The sequence below is a fragment of the Moschus berezovskii genome, chromosome 14 (genome assembly GCF_049115385.1).
Source record: "Moschus berezovskii isolate FMDL1 chromosome 14, NW_MosBer_1.0, whole genome shotgun sequence".
In the NCBI taxonomy this organism is placed as follows: domain Eukaryota; kingdom Metazoa; phylum Chordata; class Mammalia; order Artiodactyla; family Moschidae; genus Moschus; species Moschus berezovskii.
The window spans coordinates 59,869,620-59,888,747 of record NC_142473.1 but is presented as its reverse complement, the minus strand read 5'-3'; the positions used below and the strand labels follow the sequence as shown (position 1 = coordinate 59,888,747).

The 19,128-nt window shown below is 40.5% G+C and overlaps 1 protein-coding gene across 3 annotated transcripts in view; it reads right to left on the bottom strand.

Moving 5' to 3' along the window:
• Positions 1-19,128, bottom strand: part of UVRAG (UV radiation resistance associated) — a 323,717-nt gene that overhangs the window by 12,901 nt on the left and 291,688 nt on the right. For all 3 annotated transcript variants that reach the window (XM_055423714.2, XM_055423715.2, XM_088843195.1), the window contains one exon: positions 16,812-16,903. In XM_055423714.2, coding sequence (XP_055279689.2) covers positions 16,812-16,903 — 92 coding nt within the window. The remainder of the gene's footprint in view (positions 1-16,811; positions 16,904-19,128) is intronic.

The window sequence follows — 19,128 nt, the reverse complement described above, 5'->3', positions numbered from 1 at the left end:
GGGAAATCAGAGTAATAGCGATGTCACAGCCCAGTCACAGGAAGAACTTGACCAACTAAAACCTTGGTCAGAATTTACAAAGTAGACTTGTAGAGACAGAGCGCTAAAGGAAGCATTAGACTCCAGGGACCAATGACAGAATCTGTGAAATTAAGTCTTTTGAAAGACACCGCAAAGCTGAACCACCATCTCATTTCTAATAAGCTCTGACATAAACCGAACCATGAAAAGAAACAACTTCAGTTGTTTGTTATTTTAAAAGAAAAATGGATAGCTTTGTCACCATATCCAGAGATGCTGAAGGCCTTTGGAAGAAATGCTTGAATGACAGCTGCCACTGAATTGTGCTTAGAGACTGTGGGACTCCAGGGACAATGTCCTGGGAGGCTTCTCTCTTGCAGCCCTCTGTATTACTATAAGAGGCACAGTATAAACAGGACATACCAACACGTTACTTACTCCCTCATTCAAATATATGTTGAGTGTCTACTATACACCAGGCACTGTGGGGATACAACACTGGTTGAAAAAAGCCATGGCTCCTGCTTTTGTGGAGCTTGTATCAGAGTGGGAGTGAACAGACATTAATGTAAAAATTACAGACATAAAATGACCACCTCTGACACGTGCTGTGCAGGAGCGATCATGGGGTGAGAGAGCTTATAACAGAACTGACCCAGCCAAGGCCAAGATCTGAAGGACTAGACTTCTTTACCAGGTGAAGAGTGGGTGGGTAGGTGAGAGCATCCAGGCAAAAGGAACAGGATATGTCAAGACCCTACATCAAGGAAGAGAACAATGTCTGAGGACCCAAAAAGTCATCAAGTGAACAGCAGCCTGGTAGAAGATAAAGCTGAAGAGGAAAATGTGGTCTAGAGTAGACTATGCAGAAACCTAGAGGCCATGCTTAGAGTTTTCTCTTCAAGTCAATAAAGTGTTTTAGGCTAGGGGTGTGTATGTCTGTGTATGTCGAGTGGGTAGGGAGAGAAAGAAAGAGACACTGATCTGTATTTTGACAGGTACACTCTGAAGCTGGAGAACAGGCGGGAGGGGGTCTGGAGCGGTGCTGGAGGACCGACCACAGGCTGTGCAGTAGTACAGGTGAGAGATGAGGGAGGCCTGGGCCAGAGAGGAAATGTGTAGCTACAGACACACAGGCACGTTAGGGGAAATCAGCAGAGGTTGCAAAGGCTGGAGTTCAACCAGGAAAGGGAGAATCAAACAGCTTCCTGGCCAGTGTGAAAGACTGGATGGAGATTCGATTTGCTGAAAGCAGAGCCCTGGAAGAGCATGAGGCTTACGATGGTTCTGGTGGAAGACAGGGAAAAAAAACAAAAACAACATGGGCACAGACAATGTGCTATGAAAATGTCCAGAAGGCAATCTGGATAGAGGTCTGATATCAGAAAAGAGATCTGGGCTAAAGATTTATACTTGTGCTTCAATTCAGTGTGGGTGATAATTAAAAAATTGTAGATAAGATCACTGGGCAGGGGTGGTGAATAAAATCAGAGAAAAGAGGGCCGAGGACTGAGCCTTGAGGCACTCCTGTTTTTCATGATGAGGCAGAAAAAGAGGAGCCTACGAGTGAGATAAGGAGCAGTCAGAGAGGAATGAAGAGAACTAGAGAAAGGTTATAATGATAGGATTCCTGTTCTGGAACCACAGACGCTAAGTGATCTCTGTATAAAACATTTTATTCTTAACATAGCTAGAAAGGAGAGGCCCTAAAACTGTTCTTCTGGGATCAAATCTTAGCTCCTCCACTTGATGGCTGTGCTACATTTAAATTATTTAAACCTCTCTGTGCTTCAGTTTCATCTGTAACATAAGAGAGGATAAATGGGCCCGAGTTCACTCAAGTGTTGTGAGGATTAAATGAGTTAAGTAAATAATTCATTAAAAATGCTTTGGGAGGGTACCTGGTTTGCAATAACAGTCATTTGATATTTCTATAATGATGTTACCTCTTCTTATATATAGTTATCCCTAGCAGAAGGATTATTGAACAAGTATCATATAAAATGACCTTTAACATCTCCAGAGTTGAAACACAGCTTAAACTTAAAGATCACATGAAGCAGTCAGCAGTACTTTCTAATTCTGCAAAGCCCTGTCAGCCTTCTTGAAACTTAGTACAGTGTTTTAGATCTAGAAAGATATTTATCTGCTGATAAATGCTAAAGGATTCCTCCTGAAAAACAAGACTTCCTGGAACAGGGCATCTCCCCTCCATTCATGTAGGCATAACCATCTTCCTAAAGCCCAGTTCAAATCCTGCCTCATTTGTTAAAGCCTTCTTCAACCATATGCCAATTTCTGAACTCCCTGATCAATACTTGTAATTATACCATCCAACTGATGCTTAACATGATCACTTGTATTTCAACACATATTTCAGTAGACAGTACTGAAATCCACATTCACTGCCTGGCAATCTGCTAGGCACTGGGAATAAAGAGGCTCATAAAATAAGGTTTCTATCATCATAGTTTCCACTCTAGTCGAGAAGACAGAGAGTTAGCCAATCACCGGAACACCACAGTGCTCTGAACACAACATCCATTTTGCATGATGGAGGAGGGAGCCAGTAGTCACCTAGAGGACTCAGCAGAGGTGACTATCTTTGATTGGCCTTTGAAAGATAAGTAGAGTCAATCAGTCAGGCTGTGTGTGTATATTAAGGTGCAGAAGGATTAAGAAATGGAGGGAAGAATGTTTGCTGCTGCTGCTAAGTCACTTCAGTCGTGTCCGACTCTGTGCGACCCCATAGACAGCAGCCGACCAGGCTCCGCCGTCCCTGGGATTCTCCAGGCAAGAACACTGGAGTGGGTTGCCATTTCCCTCTCCAATGCATGAAAGTGAAAAGAGAAAGTGAAGTCGCTCAGTCGTGTCCGACCCTGAGCGACCCCACGGACTGCAGCCTACCAGGCTCCTCCGTCCATGGGATTTTCTAGGCAAGAGTACTGGAGTGGCTTGCCATTGCCTTCTCCGGAAGAATGTTTAAGTCAGAATAAAATACAGTATGTGTGAAGTCCAACTGTGGAGCCAAGTCTTGTATGGAAGGGACCTGGCCTTCTATTTTTTGAAACACACTCCTCCACTTCCCAATCTAAGGGAGTACAGAGCACTTAGTAGATACTAAGTGAATATATCTGTTTTACGAATAAGTGGATTTGATTAATTGTACCCAAAAGGAATAATTTGTTGTTGTTTGGGGCAATGTGTTGAGAAACATTCAGTTAATGTGAAAGAAAAAAAAAAGTAAAAAGAGAACACTCCACGGTTACTTACGAAGAACAAAACTTTCTACAGATACACTTACAGTAAGTCTAATTGATGAAATATTATGCAGCCATTAAAATGATATAAAAATTTGGTAATGGCATTGGTAATAGGGTTAAGATATGACAGACAAGAAAGCAGTACATACAACTGCAAGGACTGTGCTTCAACACTGCAGTTACACATTACTGAGTAACTGCATGGCGGCTAGCTGGGCTTGAGATGTGCTGTGAAAGTACAATACACACTGGGTTTAGATGGTTTAGAATAAAAACGGAGTGTAAAATATTAATAATTAAAAATACTGATTACACACCTATAAGTTAGTAGTTTAGAATTACAGGAAAACTACTATTAAAATTAGTTTGCCTATTCCTTTTTACCTTTTTTCAATGTGGCTGCCAAAAAATGTTTAAGTTTCTACATATGCAGTTCAGACTATATTTCAGTGCTGATATAGATGATATGATCTCAACTGTATAAGTAACACATAGAAAACTAACTTAACAGTGGTTTCTCTCCATAGACTGTAGGGCTATTACTTTCCCCTCATCTGTGTATTTTTACATTTTCCAAATTTTATTCATTGATAATCAAAAGAACGATGAGAGAGAAACAAGGCACAAATAAAAACAGAAAAAGAAAATCTCAATTGGGTTCAAAGACTTGACTGCTGGAGGGTGAGAAAAGCAGCCCGGGGATGCCCAAATGACTTTCTCACTGATGGAGGGTGAGCACACAGAGGCTGTTGGCCAGCTGTTCTCCATCCTGACTGGAGACAGAGAAAAGCGGAAATGGGTGTTAGCTGCAGAAGGGGGCCTGTAAGTTAAATATAGGGAAGAATTTCCTGAAGTGAGGGTGTTTAAATTCTGGAATGAGTTATAGAAGAATCCTGGTCCCCCAAGGTCTTTTAAAATACTACAGATACCCATATGCCTTGTGTATTCCTGTCTAGAGGCAATGAGATAACTTGTCAAGGTTCCGTCTGAAATAGCTGTCTTAAGAGTACATAACTCCAATAAAACTTTCTTTTTCATTTACTTTTGACCAGCCTTCACTTTTCATATTAAGGATGCCAGCCAGTAAGGAGTACTTTGAAAGGCACGCCCCTCTGATATGGCTACCTTAAGTAGTACTCTTGAGACTTCAAAGACAATGTCATTTGATCTAAATTTAAAAACCAGAGTCAGCTAGACATGGTTTTTAAGTCCCTTGGGTCACCTGCCAGAGACTAGTTCTGAATTCAGCATGAGCAAATGATGCAGGGAAGGAGAGAAGATAGATCTGCTTTTAAAAAATAAGGCTTAAAAAAACGTTAATACAGGATAGGGTCTCATTTTCACAGGTGGATGGTTTGGCTTAAAAGCTGAACTATTATATCACTACCCTCTGGTTTTAAAGAAAGATGGGTTCCAAAATTTTCATTATTTTCAATTGACTGAAAAAGCCCATTTTCTTAAAATGTGTCAAAGTTCTTACTTTCTTAATCATTTGTTCATTTAAAAAACTGTTCAACTTGATTCTATTTATAAAAAAGAACAGAGAACTAGATCAGAAACAGGTCAGCAGAAACACTATCTAGAGATTTAACCAGTGAAGTGATATGACCTTATGTAAAGCCACTAGTTGCTTCCTGGAAGGAATCAGAAATATTCCAGCAAGCTGCAGAGTAGCCAAGGATATGTCTCCTCAGTATTCTAGCATCACTAAGGTCACGGAAATTGAGGCAGCCTCAATAAAAATGGCACGCCTGATTCTAAAACATCAAGGAAGTCAGTGCAAGGTTGAGCGCCATGACTGTAGAACACTGTCCACTGAAGCTGGGGCTCAGGCTGTGAGTCCCACGTGACAATGAGACTGAACAATGCATGAGAATGTTTTTGTAAGTCTTGTTCTTCAAAATATTTAATTTATCTTATCTACTCATTCACATTATAAACTAAACAACTGTCAACTAAGCAAAAGCAGGGCAAATCTCACACTTTTGAATTTTCTTTAGTCTTTTGAATAGTGCTGTATGCAGAGGAGACCCTTAATGAATTGTTAAATGTATGAATAATACTTATAATATTTTGTATAGTCCTTTTTAGTTTATAAACCACTTGGACAGACATTATCTCATTTGTTCCATATAATGATGCCTGGGAAATAGGGCTGCTGCAATTAACTCCAAGAAAAACCTGATACTCAAAAAATTTACGAAAATTAAACGACAGAGCTGAAGTTGGAGCCTAAATTTTCTGATTCCCAAATCCAGTGCTCCTTCCACTGTATTGTGAAGCTTTACAGTCAGTAAAAATTGAACTTAGAATAAAACATTTCACGTATAAAGCAGGACAGATGGTCCTAAAATCCTGCTTTTATCATGTCTTTTTCTGAAAGAAAGAAAATGAAATTTAAGGAAGGCAAACACTGTGGGCAAACATGTTTTAAGCTAACCCACAAGTGTTTCCCTTAGCTTTCTTGTTTCTTAACAAATGAAGTTGAAACATATCACCATTTTTGTTTCTTTTTGTCTTAAAGTTCTAAATTCTAACAAAGTTTTCTGACTCTTATGAGTTTCCTATCTCTTTGAGGTAAGTGGGGAAAAATAAGCAACAAAGAATGTCTTCTGTCTGATTTGCAGTATAATTTTCTGCTGCTGCTGCTAAGTCACTTCAGTCGTGTCCAACTCTGTGTGACCCCATAGACGGCAGCCCACCAGGCTCCGCCATCCCTGGGATTCTCCAGGCAAGAACACTGGAGTGGGTTGCCATTTCCTTCTCCAATGCATGAAAGTGAAAAGTGAAAGTGAAGTCGCTCGGTCGTGTTCGACTCTTTGCGACCCCATGGACTGCAGCCTACCAGGCTCCTCCACCCATGGGATTTTCCAGGCAAGAGTACTCTTGATTTGACTTTGATGGGCTTCCCTGGGGAAGGCAATAACAGGTGTTAGAAATTCAGTGGCAGAGAGAGAGAGGAGGGCTGGGGAAGGGCAGAGGAGGAAAACAATGACCACTAACTAGTAAGAGGCAGCCTGGCATGACAAAAAGAACATGCAAGTAGGAGTCAGATAACTGGCGTTGCTGGCCCCAGTTCCATCACTTATTATCATGAGATCTTGGCAAGTCACTTCATATTTCTAAGTATTCTGATATGTAAGATAGTGATCATCATCCTTGCCCTGCCTCCTTCACAGGGTTGTTATAAGTTTAAATAAAAACATGGTAAATTCTGCAAAAAAGAAACTTTCATTTTACATAACTTCTAACTACAGCTGAGAGTTAACCTAAGAAAATAAGTAACCAAAAAAGTGAGCATGCAACTAGAATTGTGAGGTACTTTCCTCTAAGTTCAGAGAAAGGTTGTATTAAGTACTTGGGGAAAAGTAGAAGGGAAATGGTGAATATTTTGTATCACTAATGTACAAAGAAGCATGAGCCATTATTAAAAAAAGTGATCAAGAACCATGTTCTATACCTATTTGTAAGGAGATAACTGTAGATATTTTTTTATGACTGTAGATTTTAAAGGAAAAATAAAATACCTATAATAAAGGATGGATTTAATTTTTAAAAGAGACAACTATGATTTCACTTACCCATGATATAGTTATAATAATACTTACCAATTGTTACTATTATGTGCCAGGAAGTATGCTAAGTATTTACGTATTTAACCTTCATATCAACTTTATCAGGAAGGCACTATAATCTCCATTTTACAGATACTTTTAAGCAGAGAGTTTAAACTTGCCTGCGGTCAGAGAGAGAGTGAATGGCAGAGCTACTATTCAAAGCACAGTCTTCACGTGCTCCTTAGAGCTGGGTAGCGCTTCCCACCCTGGCCTGCCCTGCAATCCTCACATGCCCCGGTCCTCCTTACGCCCCAGGTCTGCTAAATGCCATCTCCTTAGGGCTCGTCCACTCCTCACCTGCACCCCACACCTTACACTGGGGAGTAAATGACATCCTTAAGAATGTTCCAGATAACTCCTCCACCTTCCTTCAGTACTTCATACTTTCCGTTGTCTATCACATCTTTTTCCAATTTCAGTGCCTGCTCATCACTGGTGGGTAAGACTTGGTGGAGAGTGAACCTAAGGTACCAGGGGAGGACCTGCTGTCTCTGCCTGCTAAGTGAGTGAATGAATGAGGTAGGATGTGAGCTGGATCTTGAAGTGAAAGCAACGTTTGGAGCGAGCAGAGGCAAAGCAGGCAATTCTAGGCGGTGGGAACTTGTCTGAGAAAAGAACTGAGGTCAGAAATGAGGGCGGCCTCTCTAGGGGTCAGTTGAGCCGGGGTGAGAGATAGGGGAGAGGTGTAATTGAGGACTGTCCCCAGGACCTGGATGCAGGAGCCCCCTCACACAGCTCACAGCAGCACAGCACAGAATCTCTTCCTCTCAGTGCTAAACAGACCGTCTCAGTGGCAGCCGTCAAACAGTGGCTCGCATGTCAGGGAAGCGGTCAGGCTTCCCCGACCATAATTCAGCATTGGCCTGTGCATGAGCATGTTGAATGGAATCCTGGATCACTTTCTAGTTAGTAGTAAAAGAGAGGAAAAATGGGATGTTTAAGTGGCATGGTGGTGGCTTTTAACCAAACCATTCAAGAGTACGACCTCTGAGCTGAAATTCTGCTTTTCCAATTTGTGTTGTTTGGCAGTCACAACAAGCTTAGTGATTCAAGGATGAGAAAATGGAGACTCCTTTTGGAAAGGATCAGCATACAGTGCTGGGAACTGTGCCCTAGGTAACTGTGTTCATGAGGAAAAGGGATAGTTTTATGATTAGTCAGGTAAGATGCTTTGATGTTAGGTAAGAATTCTGTCATGTGACAGAAAAAATTCTGTCATGTGAAAGAAAAGAAAAATCACACTGTCTTTTAAGAAACAAAACAAGCTGTCACACAACTCTGAAGCTTACCATAAGGAGGAGTTCAGTGACTGCACTGATCATCAGCCAGTTTGAAATTCTCGACACCAAAAGAACACACAGCAATCTACTTCCACCGGGACAGTCTGTGAATGGTAACCGCCACACAGGATGGAAGTATTTTCTTTTACAAAAGATGTAAGAGGCTCCCTTAGGAGCCTGAGTTTTTTTACCCTTTGCCCTAAGGAGCACAGGCTGGGGAGGTAATTCCTCAGTTCACGGCTGCTCTCGGAAATTCTCAGGTTTCCCCTGAGGCTGAAGTGTTTGTTCCAGCTTTGTTTGGGTTTGGAACCTCCAGGCTGCCTTTCCATAGCAGTCTTTCCTGGGTTCGCAACGTGGCAGACATGTTGCACTACTTTGCTTCTGTCTCAGCACTCCGCTTTTCATTACGGCACCATGGAGGGTGTCTACTATTTACTTGGTGTTAATGTGCTTGGCACAGCTGGCATAGAGGGGCACTATACAGATGTGGGAATTGGGGGCTTAATGGGTTTACCATGTCGGTGCCAGGAGACCGAGACTGTAGTCTTACTGCCACAGGCTCATGGAGCAGCCATGCTTGGAAAGTCATTTAATTTATCTGAATCTCAGAAATGGGGAGTTGCTGGAAATAGTTGTTTTAGGAGGGAAAAGACAGGTTGCAGTGAGGAAACATTTCTATGTAAGCATTTTGGGTAAACTGTCTAAAGAGATTGCAGAAGAAAGGGATCTAATTTCTAAAGTTCCAGTAACTGGTTATGATTTTATTTCTCACTTAAAAAATTTACTTCCCCCACCTAATTTTGTATTTTCTGTTTTGTATTGTTGAAAGGGTTCCCCAATTGTATAAGCTCAACGTGCCACAAAACCTAGATCCTGTTTCTGAAATGAATTTGCACACTAGCCAAGCGGTCTATTCTTTGCCAGTAAAGCTGCTGTGCCTTTTCTAAGGCTGTTCCCACTATTTGAGGGTGTTGGGTATGGATGGAGGTAGGAGAGATGGAAGAGGGAGAGCACATTCCTGACAGTGTGTGACTTGAGGAGCCGGTATAAGGACCATATGGGAGAGCAAGGGGAGAGGCGGCGGTAAGAAAGAGCTTGGATTTTACTCTAGCCACTGGAGCTAGGGAGTGATTAGTGAAAAGTGAAAGCGCTCAGTCGTGTCTGACTCTTTACGACCCCATGGGCTATACAGTCCATGGAATTCTCCAGGCCAGAATACTGAAGTGGGCAGCCTTTCCTTCTCCAGGGGAGGGAGTGATTAAGATACAGCTAAAATTTTAAAAGATAGTGCTGGCTCCTGTGAAGAATGAACAGAGATGGTACATGAATGAAACCAGGGAGACAGACTGGACTAGTGCAGTGCCTGGGTAAGAGCAGGTGGTGGCTTGGGCTGAGGTGGTAGCAGCAGAGATGGTGGGAAGAACAGTTGGTGTGTAGCGATAACAGCATTTTTGCTGATGAACTGGACTGATCAGGAGTGAAGAAAAGAAGGAAGAATGCTCCTCTGGTTTGAGCAACTGGGCAGACAGTGCGTCATTTGTTGAGCTGAAGAAGGCTAGTGGAAGGACAGTTTCAAATGCGGAGGCTGAGGTGCCTGTGATACTCCAAGGGGAGGTTTCAAGCGGCTCTCTGACTACAGAGCTCACAGGAGAGGCTGACCTGACAACAACGCGAGGAGTCATAGCATGTAGATAGCTTTCAAGAGTGGGGCATGAGATCATGTGAGAAGAAAGCAGAGAGGAAAGGAGAGGAGACCTTCAGACAGAGCTGTGCAGTTCTCCATGCTTACTGATCAAAAAAGGGAGGACGAACAGGAAAAACAGGCAGAAAAGAGCAGCTGAGAGGAGGAAAACCAGGGAAGATAGTGCTGGAGGCCAGGAAAGGAAGATGCATCAAGAAGGCAGGAATGGCCAGCAAGGCCAAACGTCACTGAATACAGACGAGGCTAAGGATGAAAAAGTGACCGCTAGCTTTGGCAACATTTGAGTTTCAGGCACCTACCTAGATAAGAGGAATTCCAGTACATTGAGAGAACTGGAAATCACACTGGAGTGATTTAAGGAGGAACTGGAAAAAATAGAACATAAATAGACCCATAATCATCATAGAAATTAAATTAGTAGCTAAAAACCTCTTCTTTCCCCCTCAAAAAACGAAAACCACTAGGTTTTCCAGACCTTCATGATAGACAATTCCTGTTGTACATGAACTGTTCCAGAGAATGGAAAAGGAGAGTAGAAAAGAAGGGTGAAAGAGCCTCAGTTTATTTTACGAGGCTGTTATAATCTGGTTACCAAAATCAGACAAAGATTATTGTATATAGGCTAGCCTCATCTCAGTTTACAATAGTAGATATTCTAAAAATATTAGCAAATCATGGAATCTAATTAAAATGATATAAAAGTACTTATTTACAAAACAGAAAGACTCACAGATTTCAAAAACAAACTTATGGTTATCAAAGGGGAAATGTGGAACAGAGGGATAAATTAGGGGCTTGGGATTAATATTCACACTGTAAATAAAAACATAACCAACAAGGACCTGCTGCATTGCACAAGGAACTCTATTCAATATTCTGTAATAATCTATATGGGAAGGAATCTGAAAAAGAAGGAGTATATGTATAACTGAATTACTATGCTACACCTGAAACTAACACAACATTGTAAATCAACTATTAGTTAGTGTGAGTCACTCAGTCGTGTCCGACTCTTTGCGACCCCATGGACTGTAGCCAGCCAGGCTCCTCTGTCCATGGAATTCTCCAGGCAAGAATACTGGAGTGGGCTGCCAATCCCTTCTCCAGGAGATCTTCCCAACCCAGGGATCAAACCTGGGTCTCCTGCATTGCAGGCGATTCTTTAGTACGAGCCACCAAAGGAAGCCCAAATCAACTATACTTCAATAAAACAAAAAAGTGCATGCGTGTGTGTGTGTAATGGAATACTATGCAGCCATAAAAAGAATGAAATAATGCCATTTGCAGCAACATGGATAGACCTAGAATTAGAAGACAAATACCATACGAGATCACTTATACATGGAATTTGAATATGACACAAACGAACTTATCTAAAAAACAAAAAGAGACTTACAGACACAGAGAACAAACTTGTGGTTGCCAAGGAGCACAGGGGGTGAGAGATGGATGGATTGGGAGTTTGGGATTAGCAGATGCAAACTATTATACATCTTGCTTTTCAGTTGCTTAGTCGTGTCCAACTCTCTGTGACCCCGTGGACTACATACAGCACACCAGGCTCCCCGTCCTTCAGTACTCCCAGTGTTTGTTCAACTCATGTCCGCTGTATGTATTATATGTAGAATGGACAGACAACAGGGTCCTACTCATAGCAAAGGGAACTACACTTAGCATCCGGTAACAAACCATACTGGAATGGATATGAGAAAGAATATATATATATATGACTGAATCACTCTCCTGTAAAGAAGAAATTAATACATGGTAAATCAACTATACTTCAATAGTCAATTTAAAAAATTAGCAAATGAAATCCAATACTATACAAAAAATAATACATCACAATCAAGTAGAGTATATCCCAGGTGGCAAAGATGGTTTAACAACAGAAAATATGTTATTAGTTATTAACACAGTAAAGAAGAATATAGTATTACCTCAATAAACATAATAAGCATTTAATAAAATTCAAAATGCACACATTCATAATTTCAAGAAAAACAACTCTTAGCTGGAAATAGAAAGAAACTTCCTTTTGCTAATAAAGAATATCTATCCAAACCTGTAATAGAATAGTTAATGGTGAAAAGAAGCATTCTCTTTAAAGTCAGGAATAAGACTACTGCTATTATATTACTATATCATTAATATCCACTACTGTTGCTCCTCTTCCATAGAACATGAGAACAAAAGTAATAAAAATTGTAAAAAGAGGAAGAAATAACACCATCATTCAAAAAAATGATTGTATACACAGAAAAACTCAAAAGAATCTAAGATAAACTACTTGTAATTAACGTTTAGTAAGGTTGCTGGATACATTCTCCAAAATACAAAATCAGTGGTGTTCCTTTATACTAGCCACAAAGAAGCTGGATGCTATAATAAAAAATTTATAACAGCAACCAAAATGGTAAGCTATCAAGGACTAAGTATATAATTAAAGATGTGTAAGGCCTTTATGAAGAAAGTTTTAACACTTCACTAAGGTATGTTTAAAAAAACAAAACCTATAAAGAGATACCATGTTCACAGAAAGACTCAATATCATAAAGCTGTCAAATCACTCAAATACAATTAATAAATCAAGAAAAGCCAAAAGAGATTTGAAGAAGGACCATAAGTAGGAGCCTCACCAGAACAGATATCAAGAAAGTTGGGAAAATTTTCCTTTTCCCTTGCTTTGAAGGAATATGATTTAAGAGTAACACTCTTGGCCTCTCTCCATCCTCCCACTTGCTCTTAGGGGAAGGGGGCCTTTTCTGATTGGTGACTTTAGAGGGAAAGATAAAACCTGGGTATTCATTCTTGGCTTAGTCCCATCTGGGTTTCTGCAGGAGTCACCGGACAGTATAGTTAAGGGCTGGTTGCTGGCAGGGAAGCCTGGGGTTCTCCAGTTCACATCCTGATTGCAAGAGTAGGTTTAATTTTGAGTGATGTCTTTGCAAGCACTTTTATAATACATCTAAAGCTGCATTTTCCAAGTGGCTTTATCAGTAATAAAACTGACATTGTGATTTCTGTTAGTCTGTCTCATATCTCCTCTCTCAAGTGGTTCCAAATGTTAGGAGGAAGAGAGATGCTTAAACCTCAGTAAGACTTACAGAAATTACACCTTATATTAATTAAAAATATGGTACTAGCCTATAGATGGACTACAAAACAATGAAACAGAATAAGGAACCTGGAAACAGATCCATGTGTAAGTTAACTTGATATATGAAACAGACTGATTATCAACAGTGGATAAAAGATAAAGACTCTTCAATAAATGATACTGAGACAATCTGCCGTCTGTACTGAGCAACATTTATTTTAGTTGGCTGATCAGGTGGTGCAGTGAGGTGCCTCTCTTTTTGATTATTTTAATTTACCATTTGTGTTATAAAACCTTTCATGATTTATGTATCTTGTTTCCAACCAGATCACAAATCCCTTGAAGGTAGGGCTTCAGCCTCATACTTACTGTTACCTCCAGAGTACCTATCATGGAACTGAACACTGACAGTGTTAAATACGTGTTTGCCAGCTCCCTTTTAAAGTAATAGTGGGGATTTCCCAGCGGTCCAGGGGTTAAGACTGTGCTTCAAATGCAGTGGGTACAGGTCTGATCTCTCGTTGGGGAACTGAGCTTCCACATGCCACCTGATGTGGCGAAAAATATTATAAAGTAACAGTAATAATAATGATGATAAAATAATTATTATTTTACATTAAAACTTAGTTCCTAGCCTTCATTCCTCAGGTCTATGTCAACATGAACTTTTTATGATGATTTTGATATTCTGAGTAGAATTCTTTAAACAATTGTGTATTTGCTTAACTGAAGTCTTGTCTAAAGTCAGACATCCATATTTTTGAAGATCACGAGACAAAAATAAAAAAAACAAAGTGATGGTAAATCACAGATGTCACTTTATTATCCTCAAGGCCTATCCTGATGGCACAGAAGAAAATGAAACTATTCTTGTACTTTCCTCCTCACAAATTATTTTTCCACCTCCCATCTCATTTCATCCTCACCATAAACCAGTGAGATGAGCATGGATTACAGAGGAAATTACATTTTAGAGAAGTAGGAGTTTAAATTCAGACAGCAAATCAGAAAATTAAAGTGACAAGGTTACATGGATAATGGATGTATCTGAGGTTTTTAAAAACAGGTTGTGACATTGTACAGGAGGCAGGTATCAAGACCATTCCCAAGAAAAAGAAATGCAAAAAGGAATAATGGCTGTCTGAGGAGGCCTTACAAAGAGCTGTGACTAGAAGAGAAGCGAAAGGCAAAGGAGAAAAGGAAAGATATACCCATTTGAATGCAGAGTTCCAAAGAATAGCAAGGAGAGATAAGAAAGTCTTCCTAAATGATCAATGCAAAGAAAGAGAGGAAAACAATAGAATGGGAAAGACTAGAGATCTCTTCAAGAAAATTAGAGATACCAAGGGAACATTTCATGCAAAGATGGGCTCAATAAAGGACAGAAATGGTAGGGACCTAACAGAAGCAGAAGATATTAAGAAGAGGTGGCAAGAATACACTGAAGAACTATACAAAAAAGATCTTCATGACCAAGATAATCACAGTGGTGTGATCACCCACCTAGAGCCAGACATCCTGGAATGCAAAGTCAAGCGGGCCTTAGGAAGCATGACTATGAACAAAGCTAGTGGAGGTAATGGAATTCCAGTTGAGCTATTTCAATTCCTAAAAGATGATGGTGTGAAAGTGCTGCACTCAATATGCCAGCAAATTTGGAAAACAGCAGTGGCCACAGGACTGGAAAAGGTCAGTTTTCATTCCAATCCCAAAGAAAGGCAATGTCAAAAAATGCTCAAACTACCGCACAATTGTACTCATCTCACACGCTAGCAAAGTAATGCTCAAAATTCTCCAAGCCAGACTTCAACGGTATATGAACTGTGAATTTCCAGATGTTCAAGCTGGTTTTAGAAAAGGCAGAGGAACCAGAGATCAAATTGCCAACATCTGCCGGATCATCAAAAAAGCAAGAGAGTTCTAAAAAAAAAAAAGTATACTTATGCTTTATTGACTATGCCAAAGCCTTTGACTGTGTGGATCACAATAAACTGTGGAAAATTCTGAAAGAGACAGAAATACCGGACCACCTGACCTGCCTCTTGAGAAATCTGTATGCAGGCCAGGAAGCAACAGAAATGGACACGAAACAAAAGACTGGTTCCCAATTGGGAAAGAACTATGTCAAGGCTATACCCTGCTTATTTAACTTATATGCAGAGTACATCATGAGAAACGCTGGGCTGGAGGAAGCACAAGCTGGAATCAAGATTGCCAGGAGAAATATAAATAACCTCACATATGCAGATGACATGACTGTATGGCAGAAAGCAAAGAAGAACTAAACAGCCTCTTGATGGAGGTGAAAGAGGAAAGTGAAAAAGTTGGCTTAAAGCTCAACATTCAGAAAACTATGATCATGGCATCTGGTCCCATCACTTCATGGCAAATAGATGGGAAACAGTGGAAACAGTGACAGACTTTTACTTTTTTGGGCTCCAAAATCACTGCAGATGGTGACTGCAGTCATGAAATTAAAAGACGCTTGCTCCTTTGAAGAAAAGTTATGACCAACCTAGACAGCATATTAAAAAGCAGAGACATTACTTTGCTGACAAAGGTCCGTCTAGTCAAAGCTATGATTTTTCCAGGAGTCATGTGTGGATTTGAGAGTTGGACTATAAAGAATGCTGAGTGCCGAAAATTTGATGCTTCTGAACTGTCTCTTGAGAGTCCCTTGGACTGCAAGGAGATCCAACCAGTCCATCCTAAAGGAAATCAGTCCTGAATATTCATTGAGAGGACTGATGGTGAAGGTGAAACTCCAACACTGTGGCCACCTGATGCGAAGAACTGACTCATTTGAAAAGACCCTGATGCTGGGAAAGGTTGAAGGCAAGAGGAGAAGGGGACAACAGAGGATGAGATGGTTGGATGGCATCACTGACTCAATGGACATGAGTTTGAGTAAACACTGGGAGTTGGCAATGGACAGGGAGGCCTGGAGTGCTGCAGTCCATGGGGTTGCAAAGAGTCGGATGCAACTGAGCGACTGAACACTGTGATAAATGTTGAACAATTTGCCACGAATGATGGAATCTCTAAACTTAAAACAACAACAAAATTCACATAGCAAATGAGAAAAAGATCTGGGACTCGGAAGCCAGTGCTCCTTAGAACAAACCATGCTGTTCTCAGCTGTCTAACTCTAAAGGCCTGATCTGAATACACATAATTTTGTAAGTTATTGACCATCATCCAAGGGTTCGAATTACTACATGACTAGAGCTTTCCTTTTATTCAATTATCTAACGTCTTCTTTGCATCAGATGGGCCCTTTCCCCTTGTCTTTTGAAGAGGGTCATGTCCATCCTGACAAGGGCAGCAGCTTGCCCTTATGGTTTCAACAGGCACTGACATCACATGTGAGAAACACTCCAGCATGTCTGTTCCTCCTGGTCTCAAAGCACATCCAGACAGTCTGACCTGTTCCTGTGTGCTTTCTTCCCTTTATTCTCAACCACTGATCCTGATGTTTTTTTACTGTCCTTTGCTTGTCCTTTGGAAAAGTCCTGGGGGTTCCATGTCCCCCGTTTACAAATCAAATGGCTGTCCTCCAGCCTCTGCCTCAACCATGCATTCAAGAATTCCTCACCCAGCCAACCTTCCCATGTCTAAACAATACCTCCTTGAACCCACCCCACTCCCATGGGTGCTGAACCAGACTAGACTTAGACCTATACAGGTATGATGGCTGCCTTTTCTTTTCTTCAGGTATCTCATTACAGAAGGAAACCCAGAAGGCAGGTGTGGAGCAGAAGTCAGGCAAGTTCCTCCAGATCACTATCCACATTGAGGTTTCTGGGTATGGCAGAGAAGGGTACTTACCACCTGACCATTAGTCCGTGCTCCATGAAGTTTTTCAGGTTAGGAAGGGTTTGCCTCAAGTCTGGTGTCCCCAGTCCATGTTGATATCTTAGCTACAAAGATGGAAAGACAGAATTAAATTCTGGCAGATACTAGGCAATGCTTCCCAAACATGACCCACTAAAGTTGTCCCCCTCCCCACTGCTTTAAACTCTAATGAGGAAATGTGACTGTATGATCCCAACACCATCCCAGCCACTCTTTCTGGATGGTGTTTAAAGGTAGTCTGCTTACTTCCTGCTCCTTTGCCTCCTAAAGTGAGAGAAGACTAAGAATGACTAACTATATGGAATCAGGATTATCTCCAAGACCCCTGTAGAGTTTGCTAACATCAACCCCAGGGACATATACCATAAAGCCAGTATTTCATTTTAGGTACTGAAGGCTGGGATTACACACTGAGCACATTCAGCCCTTCTTTCACTGACTCTTCCCTTTGTAGAATCAAGAATAAGGTTCATGTTGTATGAGTCTCTGACGCCCAAGCATCTGACACAGCGCTAGTGCTCATTTCATGCTTATTAAACAAAGAGCAAGTCATTTTTGACAGAGGCTGTGCTTTATGTTATTTCTCTTGTGCTTCTAGCTTTCCTTTTTCTCTAGGATCAGAGAACAGAGTTGCTATGGCCTGTGGCTAAGATCTGCTCTTAGTTTTACTTATTTCTGCTGGAGGCTGGTTTTCTACAACTCAGTGCCCTTCTAAGTGTCTTGGGTAACCTACTAAATGGTTTTCATCTGTTTCTGCCTCCTCTCACGTTGTCTCTAAGATTATTTGCTTCCTCACTAAGCATAATAAAGATCCAAGGTTAAGTATAATGTGCATATTCATACACACACACATGATGTCAAATACACAGTAAATGTACAACACAGCCCTGTAGAAATGCATTTTTCAAATGACATAATATATATGAAGAAAGGACTTTGTAAACTGCGTACTGATGTACATGTATGAGGGGTCATCCGCCTTAAAGTTTTGCTTTTCCAGCACCTAATTTAAAAGTGGCTAAGTTAAACTTTAAATATTTTCCCCTTTTAAAAAAAATAAAACTACTATCAACAAAAAATCAAAGTAAGTTTTCTTTTGTTTGTATCTAGTACTCTATTGACTTCACTTAAGTGGGAGTGAGTGACATTTAACAAAGAGTTCACTCTCACTACACTGAACTTTCAAAGAAAAACCCCAAACCTAATCAGGTCTCTTTAACGGTCGGAACATACATACAAAATAAGAAGGAAGAAACAGAACGTTAAAGGTATCTTGTTAACCCTTTTCTTGTGCAGATGGGAAAACTGAAGCTCGGAAAGAAGAAGGAATTCTCCAGAGCCACACGTTTCAATGGCAAAGATATTATTAGTCAGAGCCTCCTTTTCACAATCATGCTACTCGACCAGCTACCCCAAAGTCTGAGAGGAAAATTGGTTAGAAAAAAACAAAACCCCAAACCTTGAGAAGACAAAGGGAAAATATTCTTTTCCTTTTCCAAATCTAGCTTGGTGACCTAAATCACCTCCTGAGATTTGCTGACCTTGAATTATAAGATCTCCTCCATATTATATGACATCATTTCTTATATTAATATAAAAGCATTTTTTTCCATACACTGATAAAAGCAAAATGGCTGACATCCCAATATGACATTCCTGAATTCATTGTTTCAATAAAAAAGTGAAATTGTTTACACATGGCATGGAAATTTCACCTGTGATTCATACTGAAAAATATTAAATATCAAAAAAGTAAAACCACCCCATACTAAAATAACACTAAGCTATGTGTCCCTGAGCCAGTATGTAGTCAACCGCCTGCCCCAGGCTCAACAATGGAAGGTGGGTGTTGAATTCTTTTCAGAGACCACAATGAAAATTTCTCTCCAAGTCTGATTTCGACTAAAAAAGGAAAATGTGGGAATTTCAAGCCTCCACCCAAATCTTAACTCCTCCTTTGCTGCCTAGCATTATTTTTATCATAGAATCTTGGGATATCATAGCTTTAAAAAGATTATGGAGATCATCTTTTCCATCCTTCATTTTTTCATAAATGAAGAAACTAAGACTCAACAGGGCAAGTGTCCTGCCCAAGGTCTCAGAGCTGATAAGGGACAAAGCCAAGGCTAGAACCTCTCAGTAACAACTCTGAATCCTTTGTCATGTCACCCTTTCAGTCTCCAACATATAGAACTAAAATAGAAATTCCCACATAGTACATATATGTTGTTCAGTCTCCAAGTCATGTCTGTCTCTTTGCAACCCCATGAACTGTAGCATGCCAGGCTTC